Source organism: Thunnus maccoyii, chromosome 1 (genome assembly GCF_910596095.1).
Source record: "Thunnus maccoyii chromosome 1, fThuMac1.1, whole genome shotgun sequence".
Taxonomy (NCBI): domain Eukaryota; kingdom Metazoa; phylum Chordata; class Actinopteri; order Scombriformes; family Scombridae; genus Thunnus; species Thunnus maccoyii.
Genome location: NC_056533.1, coordinates 32,503,932 through 32,523,107, shown reverse-complemented (window position 1 = coordinate 32,523,107; position 19,176 = coordinate 32,503,932). Strand labels below are relative to the sequence as shown.

The 19,176-nt window shown below is 37.4% G+C and overlaps 1 protein-coding gene across 1 annotated transcript in view; it reads left to right on the top strand.

The window, feature by feature from the left end:
* Nucleotides 1-1,039: 1,039 nt before the first annotated feature.
* luzp2 (leucine zipper protein 2) overlaps nucleotides 1,040-19,176 on the top strand; it is a 165,115-nt gene continuing 146,978 nt past the window's right edge. Inside the window, exon 1 of the mRNA XM_042414264.1 lies at nucleotides 1,040-1,340. Coding sequence (XP_042270198.1) covers nucleotides 1,279-1,340 — 62 coding nt within the window. The 5' untranslated portion in view covers nucleotides 1,040-1,278. The remainder of the gene's footprint in view (nucleotides 1,341-19,176) is intronic.

Sequence of the window (19,176 nt, the reverse complement as noted above, 5' to 3'; positions counted from 1 at the left end):
TTTATCTACACTCACAGATTTTGCCTTGCCATTTATATTGTTACCACAATATAATATGTCTGGGTGTATGAGACCATTATGGGCAATGATGGAAATAAATGAGCAGTGTCATGGAAATATTGGATTTTAGTCTATGTGTTGAAATTTCTTGTTTTGTAGGTATTTAATGCACTGGATTAGACAACAAAATAGACATTCCCATTTGTTGATTTTATCCATAACTAATTTCTGTATAGATTTTCAATATTGTAACATAATATTACATTTACCATGACATATCCCCCACTCCCACTGTGTAAGGATGTCATTTTAATTAATTTATTTATTTGTTTATTGTTCTTATAAGATTAAAAACACACACATTTTAATGCCTTTTGACTCTTCAGGATCTTGTTTCATTAGTGTCAGTTTGGTTTTCTGTGATGTTTGTTTTATTTGTATTATTTTTTGTTCATACATATTTTGGTAAGCCTTTACTTTAGACAACTACTCTAGTTTAGCCAGTTGTAGCTCAGTTTAAAAGAAGATGATTCTGCATTGCTGGTCATTGTTCTGGAGAGAAAGTGAGAGACAGTAAAACCTAATAAAGAAAAACTTATGGAAAGACAATGTAAATAATACTTGGCTTTACAGACTATTATTCCAATTAGTTGGGGATTTTTCCTCTACTCAAGGTAGTTTATTCAGTAACAGCCCAGCTTTGCTTTCTATACAGAGCTTCATAACTAATTACACTCTAAATCTATTAGTGTCTTGCCTCAGCTGAACTGTGACTTCACTTTTACTGAATTGTTAACCCCTTGAGTGTTTGCTTGCGGTGACGACCCAGTTTGTCCACTCTTACCACTAAATGTTTTACTATATCTCCACCTATCAGACTGCCGGGAGTGAACCGGCAGAATGAATGGATGAGGTGTATTGTTGGAGGAACAACCGGTACCAAACAATGGCAAGAATGCCTCTCACCAATAGCTGAAGCTGCACGGGCGCTGACATCATATCACTCCCACATCTCCCTCTCTTGATGTGAGCCCCACCCGCTCCTTTCCATTAGCAAGTCGGTCCGTGTCCCTGTGTTATTTAAAGCCAGAGATCCTCCCTCTCGCCGAGCCACTGTGTTGCATCTGTCTGCCTCGCCGCATGTGTGTCTGGGTGCGTGTGTGAGTGCGCTAAAAAACCCAGGCAGCCAGTGGGAGAGCTAGAGAGCGGAGAGAGAGACACGGGGGAAAGGCAAAAAGCATCTGAGAAGGGGAAAAGGAACGGGAGTGTGAGACAGCTATGAAATTCATCCAAGCTATTTGCTTACTGCTTCTCTTTCCAGCTTTAAGCCTCAACACCAGGTAAGTGATAACTAAGAGGAGGTTTTTTTTTTTTTTTTTTTCCAGTTTTCAGTTTCACCCTGCAAGAGACTCTGAAACAAAGGGGGGTATATAGGTTCAAAGCATACAATAGGCAATCTTAGATTACTAATCTGAAGGTCTGTTCAGTCCTGCCAAATACTGAAGCCTTAATTTGTCCTGCTAGAGGCTTTCAGTGTGCTAAGCGTGGTGGTTCAGTAGACTGAAAGACTTAAAGCAGGAAGGAAGAGCTTATCTGTTTAACTAGGCTATTATCTTTCTCAGTTCGGGGCAGGCTAAGAGACAGTTGTCCTTTTGTGGTGGTGATTCACTGAATGCGATGCCTCCTGAATAGTGGTGACATTGCTTTTTGGGACTTTTACTGTCCGCTGGTCTGGGAGGGAGCAAGTTGAAGTAAAAGGAACTGAAAGAAAGGACAAGGCTACTTGTGTTGCAGTGTTGTGAAAAAGAGCAGGTGTGTGTTTCTATCTCATGTGTGTGTGTGTATGTGCGCACGCAATGTAAGGGCTTCGGACAGCGGGAGGAAGAATGACGGGCAAGAAGAATGAATAAGAGAGAAATATGTGGAGAGGGAGAGTTTTGATGATTAATTCAATAATTGATAAAATCATCCTTCTTCTCTGCCAGTGCCTGACACTACTGCCTTAATGAGAGCCGTGAGAGGGAATTCAGGGCTTTGGCTATACCATGGAGACATCACACGCAGGACGGCATGCATTATAAAACTTGCCTTTCCTTTTTCTCCTTTTGATACTGTTTTCATCTTTTTCTTGGTGAATTAGTTGAATGCAGGAATACATGTACAAGGGGAAAGATGGCTTTGAACTCAAATGTTTTGTTGCTGATATGAACTAACAGACACATACGTAAATATTTGTGGTGGGATGCCAAGCACATGAATGGGATGTGAATAATTTCTTTTGCCTTAGGAGTTACAGTAGATAGGGATTTGTAGAGACAAAAGTCAAGGTTACTGCCTACCTCCAACATATTTGTCAATACCAGAAAGGTACACTGATGATGTATGACTCATATAACTAGGGGCTGTATTGATGTATTAACCTTTAGCATTTAGTAGTCAGCAAATGAGGCACTCACACACCCTTTAACACACTTACAGTTTTAATGCTCACATAAGGTAAATGCATAAATAAATAGCCTTCAGGCAAACAGCTTTGGAAACATTCAGTCTGTTTTATCACCTTGTTCTTTTTTTGATTGTGCATACAGATAGACTTGTTTAGCCATCTCTGGGGCTTATGAAACTAATATTGCTCTTGTTTAGGTTTGATTTATTAAAATACAGTTTCTCTCTCAATGTTTATTTTTAAATAGTATGTACTCATCAGCCTTGGAGGTGATCTTTTGGGTGCTAATTGGAGAGAGAGGCATTACAGTGGTAATTTGGCAGTTCAGCACAGATTGTATGCTACCTCTTGAGGGGGAATGTCATGCAATGTAATTACTGGAACACACAGATATAATCAGTGTTTTATTAGATAGTTTATTCCTAAACGCGGAATAAAAAGTAATGTGTTGACGAGGCTCTGTTTTGTTAAAGGCAGAGGGGCTTTCAGATGAAGGTGGTACCTCAGCTTAGACTTGCTGAACCTTAAGTTACTTTTTTTCAAAATAGTGAAATAAAAGGAAGCATGTGTCAGGTTCTAAACAGATCCGCGATGCTACATCTGCCTGCTTTGCCTATTGGAAGCACCAGTTATGACCAGCTACTCTCATAATGCTGTAACAGGAAAAAAAATGACCACGGTTTGGAGGATTTAAATAATAGATTGGCTCTGATTGCACGTTAGTGAAACAATAAATGTTACAAACAGGTTCCTTTTCAGACCACTTCATCTTTTACACTAGTGCTACCCAAAGCAGATCTTTTTCTGTGCTTAAAATGTAGACTGAAATATATATATATATATATATATATATATATGAAGGTGTATATATTAAATCTAAAGTAATTCAGGACAACAGCTCTGAAATAAACCCTTTATAAAGCTTATCTTATCTTTCTCTTTTGTTGACACTTTGTCAGAGAGATATTGATTAAACTAAGAAAGTGGTTGTTTTGGAGGCTGTGGTTTTTAGATTATCATTCGCTGAAAGGTGTCTCTAAAATATTCTCTACTGTGGCCAAAATATTAGAAAATAAGTGGGAGGGCAGTAGGAGGCACAAAATAATCTGTTGCCATTGCACAAAGAAAGTGTTCACAAATTGATCTAGCTGAATGACATAACTGCTGCTTAAAATCAGAACCATTTTGAAGGCAAAATGGATAAGTATCTTGTCATCTGTGTTGTTGACAAGGTTTCAGGTCAAGACTAATATTCCCCTAATGGCTGTGTTTTTAAATTTTAAACAAAAGGAAACCAATAAAGCATCTACAAGGACATTTAAATGTTATCTTCATATCTGTCGTCACTGCAAGCATCCAATTACACAATCAGACAAATGTCACAATTGAACAGGGGAACTAGTTGATCCATAACACCTGCACTTTGTCTGCTCCGTCATTGTTCCCCTCCTCCTGCAGCAGTTGACATGTATTCTGTCTATTGTTAGCCCTGTCAAATATACTGAATTAGCTAAGCTTTTAATAGCTAGAGCTAATTAGCTAGCGTATCATCCTGCTATTTTTGTCTTTTGATCTAGCACCGCCCCAGAGTGGTTCAGCTGAGGCAATTACAGTTGGCAATGATGCATTTAACACAACACTCTTGAAATAGGTTTAGTTTTTGCTGATATGGTCAGATTTTGATTAAAGCTGCACAGAATGTGAGATTTTCACCTCTCCTCTTTTAGATGTACTTTCAAGCTGAAAATATTCAGCTTTGATTAGGTTTTTTTTTTTATTTCTCTTCTTTAATATGCTCGCTGGTCATCAAAACACAGCTGGGGAATAATATACTGGGCAGATTTTACTTTTGATCTAGCTGGTATTAAAGCTTTCCTGAGTTGATTGGTTTCTCAAGCAGAGGAGACTGCCATATTTTTGTTGTTGTTCTGGAGGTCATGGGCTTAAACAAGAATTATCATTTGTGACATGTTCATTTTTGTTGTTGTGATAGTGTAACATTGAAGAGACTGACTGTGTATCTGCAGCAGTGAAATGAATTGTGACTTGCGCTGTCTAGTTCTACGTATTGCTCTGCCTCGCTTTGCTTGATTCACTATCGTCACATCAGTGGTGTGTGAGAGAATCCATTTCATATGTTAAATGCAACCTCCATTGTGTGACCTGATAGAGTCGCCTTAAGGAAGAAGAATTAATGAAATAGGAGCCATTTCAGTTTTTATGTATGATAGCAGCATTTTGCAAAGCCTTTGGTCTATGCTTAATTCTGTTTTATATTCTATACATTCTAAAATGCATCTCATAGACTTATTCTGTGTTATTATAGTCGCATGGATGTACATTAAAAACACATACCAGTTGTAGAAAAGATACACACATTCACAATTTTGCAAATCAAAGAATAGCATTTCTCATTATCACTATAAATTAGCTGTTTTGGTGCCAACCCCTGCTCATGTTAGAGCATGATTAATAAGCATTTGATTTTAATGAATTGAGTGGGCTACTCAGGCCACAGAATGGTGGTGCAGGGCTATGTGTCATTGCAGGAATCAATTGGTACTTAGGCAGAACACAAGGCTGCATTGACACTAGTCCCATGAGATATGACTCTCCACCTCTGGGTCGCTGTTGGGTGGATACTACAGTAAGAATGCGATTCTGCATTCGGCTTGTTTTATTTATTTATTTATTTATTCTTTTCCTCCTTTCTCAACAGATCAAACAGCTCCACCTTTTTACACTTTCAAATATTCCCTTTCAGAGCATTTCTTGAAACACATTTGACACATTTTCTTGACACTATCTTTGATGTCTCTTACCTTAGCAGACTCTTCTTAGAAACGGTGATATCTGGTGGGATCTCCATAACATCAAATATTTATGAGTATTTTGGACGGCAATTAAAAGGACTACAGAGAGACTTGGATTACACATAGTGTGCAGACTTGCAGCCACATTGTTTTATATCTTAAGATCTGCCTGTGGATATGAGCTTATTGTAAGTTAAATGGAGTCTCTCTTTAATGTTACATAGGGTCAGACTTGAAAAGAAAGCAATTGATGATGGAGCTGACATTTTTTGTGATAACGTTTTATATGCACTCATGACACTTTCAGTAATCAAACCAAATATCATGTCATAAATTACATTAAAATGATAAACTTAATGTGTGAGAAAATGGTCAGTATATATACTGTATATTTTCACTGTCATAGAAACTGTTTTCAAGGATGGTGCAACATCCCGCTGTGCATCTGCTTTGTCTCTGTAGATTGTGTGGCTGAGGGAGTGATGAAAGGTGCTCAGCCTCCTATTCATTTATCACAACAGCAGATGCCTTCTTTGTCTCAATCTGTCATATGTGTGCTGAGTTGAAAACATTCCACAGATCATCATTTACATCCGATCAATACTTTCTTACAAGTGACACTGAATAAATTCAATCAAGATGTACAGCAGCGGAGAAATACTGCACATGATATCTCATCGAATGAGCGCTCACTGGCTTAATTTTTGTTTTGCATTGCACTTTAAAATGCCTAGATAGGTGTTTATATGAAACCGATTGTTCTAAAACAAATTTGGCAAATTGGGAAAGTGAGAATTGACTTGAGGTCAAGTGTGGAGCAGATGTGGGATTGGACCTAACTTTGAGCTAGGGGAAATGGTAATGTCAATCTATACATTGATGGACTACAAATGGTTAGCAGGGATAACGACTAAGTGGAACCAATCCACCTCTTATCCCTGGGCATTGTTTAGCAGTTGAGTGATGAAAAAGCAACTATTTTGAACAACAGTCTGTATGGAGTGCAGAGCTTGCCTATATTTTCTTCTGTTAAGTGAGGCTCGGCTGTGTTGCCATTTGTCTTGATTGTTATTGAGTGAAAGCCCCATCATTATCTAAATGAACTGGTGCTTTATTTATACTGTGGAAGCTTGGCATGTTTGAGCTGACTCCACTGCAAAAACATCTATGTAGTTTGCAGAGCAGCAGTTTGGTGGGAAGTAGTTAAAAACGTTTAACTGAGGTGATGGTGCAGCTTACAAGATGGGCAACTCTTTAATTACAGTACAAAGGCAACCTCTGAGTGGCTTTTAATATGCAGCAGTGATATGCATCATGAGCCTCTGCAACATTACATATTTTTAAATGTGTGAAAATGACTTGGTGAAAAAAAAACGAGTGCGATTTCCACTCTGCACAGTGTTTTTTATGCCATCAAATGACATCCATAGCAGATACATGATTATAGACATGACTTTAAGGGGTGGGGTTTGAGCCCTCAAGATGAGAGAAAATGATATTTGTGCAGCCCAGTAATGTCCTCCTCGGCACAAATCAGACTGTGAATGATAATTGAAATTCAAAGGACATGGCGTAATGGTCACACCATGGCAACCACATTGGCTGCATGAAAGTAATGAACTGGGCTACAATAAACAGAACCTTGGGTGGCTCCTACAAATGAGAAAGTAATTAAAAGGACCACAACCAGGGTGAGGGGGAAGAGGGGCTTGACGTTTTATATTCAAGGCCGCATTTCAGGTACTGTGCTGTTGCTCTCATTGCTCTCAGAAGACATTTGAAATGACAGCAGTGTTTGTTCTTCAAGCAATGAAAGTGCGTGTCATAGATTACTTCTTATTGCACTTCCTGGAACACAAAGTTTTATCATTTGAATAGCATCATCCTCTAACGTGGCATAAAATAAACTGAATATTCGCTTAGTGTAAAAATAAGGATGGTTGGGTCAATATGACTGAAAGAATAATCACAAATTACCACACATTATCAGACTGCGGCATTTTAACAGTCAAACATATTCATGAGGGATTGAACAGTTAGTATAATGTTGTCCTGACTTCTGCAGTGAAACGTATCTGACCTCCCATTAACCTGATCTTAAAAGGCTTTAAAAGAAAAACAGAATTGTCATTCTCCTCAATTAACAAACGTGCCTTGACATTATTATTAGCTAAGAAACTAGTCCCATCATTGCATTAAACACAGACAGAAAGATGAATGCACTTCAGATCAATCGCTAATGCCAATTGTCTAAATCTGAGCAGCAATGGAAAATAGACAATATTAATAATATTATTAATGTTTTATTTTTGAGTGAATAATGTGTTCTGCCTTCTTTGCAACGTACCAAAACATTTGTAGAGGCAAACACAGACTATATCCCTTTTATCAGTTATTACAAATAGACAGACGCTGACAATCAAAATGACAATCTGCTGCACCAAATGTGCACCAATACAGGGAAAATCCAAATCCACCATATTAATGTTGCCAATAATGTGCCTTTTTTACATTTTTAACATTGGTGGAGTAAATGAAAGTTTAGTCACCATATTTTCCAAATATGATGATGCACATTATGTGCAGTCACTAACTGTGCAGTACAGTAACAATAGTAATTTAAAAGTAAAAATAAACTACATAAACTTTTTTTTGGACACTTGTGGGAAGAGAAGCAAGTTGAAACGCTGTCATATTATTACCATATAAAGTTGTTATGGTGAATGTTAGCAAACAAGCATGCATATTGGCATTTATCTGTGTCGAGTTTCTGGAAAACTCGACAGAATCAGCTGAAAGCTGCTAAAACTACAAGCAACACCTTGCACATAACACAGACATTCCATCAATTTTTAATACAAAAATATTGATCAATGCAGCTTTAAAATTGTCCAGATCTGTCAGTGATCCTCACTTCACATCACGTCAAGGAGTCTTAATTTCTTTTTCATTTTCTATTGCTGTTCACATGCTTTTTTCACCTAATTGTGTTGCTATGTTCCCCGTTCATCTTGAATTTATTATAGCTGTTAATTTAAGGAAACTATAGTTTTGATGTGAATATTTAGTGCTCTATCAACTGGCACTTGATTCTACTCCTTTGGTGCTGTCAAGATAGATAGAAAGTGTTGGGTTGTCACAGTTGCTGTTGTAGTGGCAGGCACTTAATTGCCTGCCTGTAAACATGATGCTCATGTTCTTTCAGTGATGAGTCACTACTGGAAGGCTTGGCTTCCAGTAAGGCTGGATTCACACCAAATCCGGCAATCCTGCACTATGACGCAGGGGACTAAAATGGTGGGGGCGTGTTTTTTGAGGTACCGGTGAGACGATGAAATACAATCCAGGGGGTCAAGTTGGAGTCACAGATTAATGCATTTAAGGCCTTATCAGAAGCCAAAACACAGCACAGTGGTTTGTAAAACTCACAGACAGGATTTTACAACTCTGTAAAGTTTTCACAGCTGAAACTGTTTTATCTTTCATCACAATGATCAAGAGGTAAGCAGCCAAATACGGCGTTCACGTTACAAATTGATCCACCAGGAATGTATGTGATTGGCCACCGCAGCATGACGTCCGGTTGCATTTCAGCGAAAGTTGAGTCCGGTTCAACTTGTTGCTGGACGGCCACTGCATTTTTTTGCTGAGCCCTATGCGATCCCATAGTGCATAACGCACTGCCTTCATTCAAATGAATGTGAGGACTGCCGTTTTTCACACATCGCTGGATTTGGTGTGAATGCAGCCTAAGATGTACAACCACAATAAACAAAAGCGTTATCCCTCGTCTAAGTGGCACCGTTGTTTTCAGTGGATTGTTGCTGAGCAGCTATGAGTCAATTCCCTTTGAAGCTGAAGGAGAATTTCACACTTGCTTTGGCAATGTAAATGTGTGTTTCCCATGCAAGTAAAGCCCCTTTGAATTCAATTGAATTCAATTGAATTCAATTGAAAATTGAATGCATCAGTTGTTTGCTCACTTCACAATTGACCAACACGTAGAGACTGATGCTCAGGGCCTTTCATTTTCTTTAACGTAGATGTCAGTCATGGAATTAGATTTAAGCCAAAGTGTCATTATCTTCCACCCTTTACAATTTCATTCAGTTTGAAAGTGACATGTGTGTCAGTCCAGATCTGTTATCCCTCATTATGATTTAAATAGGTTCCTGGCTTTTTATTTTTATTGTTCAGTTCAGACATTCATTTCAGTGATGGGCTCTGAACCCTCAAGAAAGGTAGTGTCAGAATCACTATACATAGCCAGAACAGTGAAGTTGGCATGAGGCTGCTTGACAGGTGTTATCAACTGAAAATCTGAAGCCAGAAACTTCTTCACATTGCGATTCAAAAGAAAAATAAATAAAATTGGATAAAATCATAAAAACTCAGTAGCATTGCAAATAAATAATAAAAACAGAATGTGACCAGTCATGTCTTCATGATGACTTTTAAAAAGCTAAAGAAAAGAAAAAATGTCAATGGAGGTGAAAGATCTAATAATCAATGGCAAACTATCTAACTAACTTGGAATTACTCCAATTCTTGATGTGTCTCAATTCTTGATTTCTACGCTTTTGACTGCTGTATTTCCACATTTGTAATAACATAAGCATTAATGACACAAATAGTAATATGTAAATACAATAAGAGTTGTGACAAATTGTGTTATATAAAGATTTACATTGTGTAGTGTGTAATACGGCTTGTCAGGTATTTGAAAAGTGCAAAGTTTGGTAGATGCAGTACAGGAGGAAGATGGATTGTTACATGTTGGCTTAAAGATAAATCTGCTGCTACGTTGTATTTTTCCTATTGTCAAGAAATACCACAAAAAGACACAAAAACCAAGAGTGTATTAGTCCATCTCTGAATTTCTGACTTCCTGCCCTGTCTGAGGCATTTGGCTTCAAACCCAGTTGTCCCTACTGAAGACTTAAATTCTAATGGAAACATTTGAATCATAAAGCATCGTTTTAAAATTTCAACAGAGGTCCATTGGCATCACTTGCATCAACGCTTGAATCATCAACAGGGGTTTAATGTCATGAGACAGTGTTTCACATAATCATAATCAGAAATACAATTTAAATGAAACTGATCTTCATAGTCTGATCTACTGAATGATACAGAATTGTATCTCCAGGGAATGTTAAGAGAAGAATCTTCTTTCATGATTTTGTCTGTTGACAAAAATAGATCTAGACACTTTCTGAAAACTCCTGAAAACACCCACTACAATTTTAATTTAATGCACATAATGGCACAAACAGAGAAAAACCATCAAGTATAAAAAGATAAGTCTAGTGAAAATTTACCATTTTGCAGAATAAATCAATACTTTCATGCTGAGAGAAAAAGAGCAGTCATTAGTTGTCTTTAAGCTCAGTTTAGTAAACATTTTACTGTGAGTCTTGAAACTTACGGCATTGCAAACATACAGATGGTATGTACCTACAGTAAGGGGATCCGGTGACTCTGTTATGCTGTTGGGAGCATTTCGCTGGTGGCATGGTTTGGGTCCATTTTTCCCATTAGAGGGAAAGGTCACTGCAAATCAATACAAAGTTGCTCTGAGTGATCACCTTTATCCTACGATGAAACATTTCTATCCTGATGGGAGTGGTCTCTTCCAAGATGACAATGCTGCCATCCATAGGGCATGAGGGGTCACTGAATGGTTTGATGAGTATGAAATTGATGTGAACCACATACTATGGCCTCCGCAGTCACCAGATCTCGACCAAATTGAACACCTATGGGAGATTTTGGACTGACATGTTAGACAATGAATATCTTTTGAAAGAATGGTGTTCATCCCTCCAGTAGAGTTCAGAGACTTGTAGAATCAATACCAAGATGCATTGAAGCTGTTCTGGTGGCACGTGGTGGCCCAACACCTTACTAAGACACTTTATGTTGGTTTTTCCTTTAAGCTGTCACTCGTCTATACTTTCCTGACATATTACAGTTAAATCCTTACATAAATATACTCCTGATGAGCAGATTTTCATTAACAGCAAAACTCCACAGATTTTACACATTAAAGTCTTGGTCTTGGAGAGTTCTACAGCATGTGTGGAAAAAGATGCATAGAGCTCTGCAAAGTCTAATACGTTTGGGGCAGTGTTGGTTGGAGCTGAAGACTACAAGTTTGAAAATGAAGAATAATCTGGGGGTGTGGAGTAAGAAAAGAGGTGAGGTTATCAGACCTCTGTAGCCGACTCCTCATCTCTGGTTGAGGCTATCATCTTGAGGCTATATTAGGCACTACTAGCATAACAAACCTAAATCTGTACACCTATGTGAATCAAGCCAAGTTGCATTGTTGATAATGTATTATAATGAATTTTGTATAGATAAAGATATGTTGTTTTATTCTATTTTTAGGTTTTTAACATGTGACGAGGGACAACAGATGAAAATTAGCATTTTGGTTCAACTCTGACTCATTTACATTTCTTTCTTTTCCCGTCAAATAAGTAAATAAATTAAAATAAATAGTTTTTCACAATGGTGCAGAATGCATGGAATAAAAAAGTCAATGGGCCCTATCTTACACCCAGCGCAAAGCAACGCCAAGTTCGACACAAGTGTCTTTGCTAGTGTCAGTCAACAAACGGATATCAACAATGGATCAGACACAGATTGACTTTCCTGCTTCATCAATACATGATGACATGAGGAACACATGAGGAAATAAATGAGGTGAAAACAATGATTAAACTAAAGAAGGAAATAAATCTGGACAGCTTCTAGCTGCTGCCAGCAGTTGATCATCACCTTGGAGGGCTGATCAAGTCCTGACAACTGTGTATGATGATTTTTTACATGATTGAAATTAATGATTTAATTTTTGAGCAATATTTGACAAATATTTTCTCATATAAATCTTATTTTTGAGATTACAGTGATCAGGTTTCCATACTTTCAGCAATTAAAACCCTGCTGATTTTACCTGTTACTCCATGACTGAACAAAACAATTTTAAAGAAACCAAAGCTATAATTAAAAAAAATAAACCTTTTCAAAAAGCAAGCGAAAATACATTTGCAACAAATTAATGAACAGGATCTTAAACTGGTGGTCTGGGGCTGACCACAGGAGGGTCCAGGAGCAGGAGGGTCCAGTGTGGTTAGAATGGATCTTGCACTTTCACTTTGTGCACGAGCAGATCCGTTTCCTCTGCAGAGAAGTGCTCCTTCTTACTACTTGGCAAATGTGCCATTATAATAGCAATCCGCCAAGGTGCAAGCACACCTGGCTTTTAAAGGGGATGGAAGATGACACTCTGATTGGTTTATTGCATGTTACGCCCAAAACACACCCATGATTAATTAAAAGACTAAGGACAACCCCTTTGAACCATGCGCCTGGCGCTGCAACCTTTTTTTCCGCTGTTAAACTAGCAAAAGTGCATTTGGACACACCCTAACTGCACTTTCGCCATGCACAGACCATGTGCTTAAATCATTAAAATAGAGCCCAATATCTCTGATTCTGCTGCATCGATTTTGATCCTTTAAAAAAGAAAAACTGTCCATCATGAGTGCAACAATGTTGTACGAGTGCAATACTCATTGGAGTACTCCTTTAAAGATGTGTCCTGTTTAAGTCTTTAACATTGTAGAATTCCTCCGGGATTTCATTGATTTCTATAGCAACAGTACAGTGTTTAAACATCAAGCGTTAATGTGATTCAGACGGAAAGAGATGAAAATGTTGTCTGTTATTTGAATTGTTTTCTTGTTTCCTTGCCTTCCAGCTGCCACGTTTTTTTTCACCTTTTATTTATTGAGCGAGCAGTTGCTAACAGACGTGGTCTTTTTCACCAACAGCATGTTTCACATTCATAAAGTTACATTCTTTCACACCAGGGAGCTGCCCTTCACAGATCACATGGTCTTCTATTGAACGACTCCACTGAAGCAGTTAGTTTAGTGCTTGCTCAAGAATACCTGTACAGCAGTTATCAAAGGATAGAAGGGGAGTGGTTGTTACACATTCACCTTCCCCACCTTGATCTTCACAGTCTTTCGTGGGATTTAGCTCTTAGTCATAGACTACTTCTCTAATCATTAGGCTGCCATCAGCAATCTATCCATTTGCCGGTTTTATTCTTTCCTGTTATTTAATGGCCCATAATTGGTTCACTATGGGATGAACCAAAGAGCTCAGAGGCATTATTCACAAAATCTTAGATCAGAGAATGCGAAGATATTGGTTTTGGCATGAACAAAAGAGAAGGGTTATAAATAATACAGGTCTACACAAAATGCTTAGATCATGTAAGAAAAATACAAAGATAGCTCAGTGGTTTGTACTTTTTATCTACATATTTATTGTGTTGCAACATTTGTCAGTTCTCTAGTTCTGGACCTCTCTGTTCTGTAAAAGCTGTCATTAATTGCTGTTCTTTCATTCATTTCTCAATCATTTACATTAAAATATGCTCCTATTAATATTTTTAAAAGCCGTAGCAGCTTTTGAAAGATGTCTGTCATTCATTCAAAACCTGATTTTTCATCTTTGAACAACATCCTCTGCCATGATTATTATATAATGGCAAAAATGCTTTTCCTGACTAATAATCAGCCAAGTCTATAAAATAAAGGGCAATATTGGTTTAATGATTGGCCATGGTTTATAAAGAGGAATTAGCCTATTGGTGTTTAAAGTGGAATTTAAGCATAAAAACTCAACAATTACTACTTGCTTATAATAAAAGTTGCCTAGAGACCTACAGTCTTATGAATAATTAGAAATGTGCAAAGACCTCAATTATAATAAGTGTTCAGTAAACAAAGGGAGATGTGACTTGAAATCTATTCCAGCTGAAGTGCTGGGCACAAAACCAGGAACAAAACTGTGCAAAATAATACGGTCCAGTCAGCTGTGCTATAAATACAGAGTCAAAGTCTTAAAAGAATAAATTTTTCCCCCCAACAGAACAGAAATACATCAACATGTGCAGATAGCATTATGCTACACCATGCCCTAGGTTCACTTTTATACGAGGCAAATGCATTTTCTTTCATGTCCATTAATATCCCACAGAGTATATTTATATGTATTTATTTATTGGGACCATATACAGTGTTAAACATAAATGTTACCATTTGATGTACTGTACCTGAGTTACCTTATAGCTGATTTTCATCTGCAGTCCCTTCGGGAGGTCACAATTAAAACATATAACACATACAACAGCACGATAACAAACAGAAAGCAAAAAACACACAGGACACATAATACAAAATACAAAGCTACACACAGTAGCACATAGCATAGCACAGCAGTAGCACATACACCCACGAAGAGAAGAGAAGAGAAAAGAAGAGAAGAGAAGAGAAGAGAAGAGAAGAGAAGATTCTCCTCTATGCCATCCTTTATTCTTTAACCATTTTTAGCTTTAATTGAGGATTTTTTGTTTTGTTTCAGTTTCTCTACTTACAAAATATAAATGACAACAAATACAAGACAACATTACAACCATCTCTTCAAAATATAATAAATAATAACAAAACACAGTAGTTAATTGTAGTTTTAGTTAATGTAATTGTAGAAGTTCAATCTTAATTTCAATTTCCAACACAAAGTTTGCAGATTAAATACTCTGTCAACATACTTTTTCACTCAAATGCCAAAAAACAAAGACTCTTCTGGAGCTTCTGGAAGTAAAGAAGCTTCTGGAGTTTAGAGATTGCTGCTTTTTTCTGTCTTACATCATGTTAAATTGAGTATCTTTGGACAGTTGGTTGGACAAAATAACCAATTTGAATATGTCACCTCTGAGAAAATGTGATGGGTATTCTTCACTATCACACTCACTTCTGACATTTTATAGGCAAGCAATTAATCCAAAAAATGAACAGTAGATTTATTGATAGAGAAAATAATTGTTAGTTGCAGTCCTTGTTACTGTACCATCTAACTAATGTAAACCAGGACATGCTGTGCTAGTGCAGTGCTCCTAGAGCACATTTTGGTGTCAGGTAACACTAAAATATTAAGGGGGAAAATTTGCTTAAAAGGGGATCCATGTCCTCACCCCCCATTAGGAAATATTGCTGAGCAGGCTATTTGAAGTGAGCAGCATCAGCTTTCAGATCTCTGACTGGCACACTTTAGTTTCTGAGCTGTTTCAAGCAGTTTTGGGACAGGTTATTGCAGTTGAGACTGCAAATTTCAGATTAATTTGGTGCAGTAGAGTGGACTAAGCGTAGGCCTTCATGTAGGTACAATGTTGTAGTGTTTGAGTAACTGAGGTCTGATCGATGTTGAATCCAGGGATTGGATGAATGTCTGAGCTGCCAGAATTTACTCTACAGCTGTCAGTGGTCTTGAGGGTAACTCAACAAAACATCTTTGATGTGAGTTGCTTGCTTTATTACTAAGCTCTTTTCCTTTAATATACAAACCAGCTACACTATCTGAGCACTTCTCCTACACCATGTGTTCGTATATGGCACAATTCAGAAAAAAAATATTGTGTCTGACAGAGATTTACTGTCAATATTCAAGGACAAACAAAGCAAACTTACGTTCAAGAGCTGAAATTGATTTCCAAAGATATCACACAGAGCTGCCAAACTGGTGCTGTGTTTTTCATTTCCTGTCTTTTATTAACCCTTCCTTATTTGTTCTGTGCTCTCTGCTGGGTATACTGTACATCACATCCGAGCTGTCATGTACCATTTTTCAAGAAACATAATATCTGCTTCTTTTGGTGAAGGCTACATAAATCTGAATCCTTTATCAGCCACCAGCACACCTCCTCGAAGACGCCCGGGCGGATTCTGTTATTTTTATCTAATCATTTCTTGAGCATATTCTGGTGTCAGGATCCATCTTGGCTGACAAGTGCTGGTTCCATTTGAGCCCCTATCGCCCTGTTTTTTTTAGTGTTTTGCCATGACACCTGACTGATAAGTATGTTGTTCAGTGTGTATGTAGAAGGGGAGGATTTCACCAGTGACTCACAGCAATTAGACAGAGAGGCTGTTCAGGCAGTTTATGTCATAAATGTTTTTGTTTTGTATTTTGATTGAGGACATTTATGCCTGCAGACCTCAGCATTTGATGGCACTTTGGAGACTCGTTCTTATTCACTGCAAAAGAAAACGGTGTCATGAGGAAATATGAGGTGTCAGAGATATCATTAATCTACAGGCTTTGGTCAAAGGAGTCACAATTTGCATGAATATATGGCCACCATGAAATAAATGCCATATTTAAATTAGAGCTACTGTATAAGTTATGTTTTTGTTGAAATTGTATTTTATTGTGCATTTATGGCATTAAATTAGCAACGTATCATTGTTTTCAGAGATTGGCAATTCTCCAACATGCTGAAAAATGCTCTCCGTTGTGAACCTGGTATTAAATAAATGAAATTACCTGGCCCTCTCCAGATGCTTCTTTCAGGATAAAGGGAGAGTTGTCAGTTGCCAATCAATTTTTAGTATCAGGTTTACTATTTGGCAACAAATGGAAACCCACTCATGCAGTTCACCTTCTTGCTGATTGCATCTCTCTGATCAATCTGTGTCTATCCCTGACATTTTTTTTTTTTTTTTCATTTTATTTTTTTGCCAGAGACAACTGCAAACTATCAGGAAAGAGCAAAGATATGGTTCAGGTTACAAAATATGGCCTTTTTTTCCTTTCGTGTGTGTATGTATGTGCATTGAACCTCACCACTGGGCACAGAGAGGGCAGCGAGAGGGTGTTATGTTGCTGAAGTCCACCACTCCCATTTGCCTGTCTGTCAGATGTCTTGCTTGGCTGAGCTCCACACAGTGATGGTGTTGACAAAATGACAGGAGGGGGGCACACTCCAGTGAATGTCAATTTGGCTGCAAAGCACCGTTTCCCCAGGAGCACTGAAGCTCCCACACACCAAAACAGAAGAAGGGAGAGAGCTGTAGTTTATAAAAGGCAAGCCCCAAAGAATTGGGCATTTACATAAAACACATAGGGTCACATGCATGCATAACATACACAGTCTCAGCTCTTATACATGCACAATGTGAACACACTGGGAATGAAATTGCATCCTGGCAATTATTTGGCATATAGAAGAATTAGCTATCAAAACGCTACTTGGCATCCTGTCATTATGACAAGGTAGTGATGGTGTATGTCTAAGCACATATTCATTGTCGTTCATTCACAGAGATCCTGTGTTCTCAGAGCTTTGCCTTGGCTTGCTTACTGTCCTGACTTGACTGGTAGGATTAGAGATGCATTCTAATGTGTCTCTAATCTTATAATCTGTCTAATAGGAGCACAGTTACACTGGAGCCCTTTAATGTATGAACAGAGATTGAGGTTGGGGACTGTGGAGGTTACTGGGGACATTTAGTAGAGATCTGAATCTATAAGCTTGATATTAGAATTCACAGAGTATTCCTGTTTGTAACTGCATCAAGCATCTGGAGTTGCATGCACAAAACTCACCTCAAATGTTAAATAAGTTATACCAAACAACCTCCCTTGCGTGTTTAACAAATTAGCATTTGATGACAGGTGTTTGGATTAACACTGATTTAATGAGCTTTACGAAAGTCCCTGGAGGATGAATGCAGGGTTTTGGGATTACCGACTTCCAGGATACTGTTAAAGACAGGCAAATGGAAAATCTCTGCTCCAAATCCATTAAAATGTGTCCATGTCCTTATCTGCACAAACCCCACCAGGAACATAACATTACACCTCCGCTTTTACTGATGTGCAACTGAAACAGATGCCTTTATTGTGGAGATTTGAATTTTACATTATGTGCAGCAAAACATTTGGTTCTTGTGGACTTGTCTTTGTAAGATGATTGTCTTGAGAGGATGCTAAATTGGAAATACATAAGCAAGCTTGTTTACAAGGCATCAGTCTTAATGGTAGCACATGTTCTGACTGTTGATTAGGAAGCTGATTTTAATGGCAGCAGTGAGTTAAAGAAACTAATGTTTATCTTTTACTTTCACTGACTGCTAGACTTAATTAATATTATCATATTAAATGTTTGATAATTTCTCTCTGAGGAATTTTTTCGCAGCAGCCATTTAATGTTTTCATGTTCTGTAAGCACTCCTCCAGGAAACTATGCACTGCATAGCATGTATTCTCATGGCTATTAGCTCCAATTCACACAACAAAAATCAAAGACTCTATTTTTCTTACTTCAAGTTTCTATTTATGTGATATATTTAAAATAATAGTCTACATCTGTTTAGCTGAGTTCAGGCTCAGCTTGGGTAGAGTAAGAGTTTTGGTCAGGTTTTCAATTTATTTTAATTCAATTCCATTTTCAATTTAATATAAAGCCCCTGAAAACTTCAAGTCTTGTAAGTATTACTCTTTAACACATATTATGTATTAAGAGTTTTACACCATTTGCTATGTATTTCATCATACGCCTCTTTTAAAGTCTTTGCACCCATTACCTGTTAATTGTATTGATTTTAAAATTCTTTTATTAGTTTATAAGGCACTACATGGCCTTGTACCAGACTACCTCTTAGAAGTGCCTTTGGTGTATGAACCAGGAAGAGATCAGATCCTCCGGTCTTCTCTTTTAGCTGTTACACAAAGCAGAACAAAAACATTCAGTGATGCTGCTTGAACAGCGTTTAAGTATCTGAAAAGAGCTGAAAATATTGATATTTTTAAAAACTAACAACTCATCTTTTTAGTCTGGCTTTTATGTAGTGTTTTATAATTTTATGGTTTTATTATTTACTTATTTTATTTATTAGCATCATTACAATTTATTTTGTTCTATTTTGTTTGACCAACATTTTACTCTTGATCATTATTATTTTATATTACATTTCATTTGATTAACATTTTACTGTTTTACTAATCTATTTATTTTGTTTTGTCACTAATTTTATTAGTGTGGTATTTTATGATTTT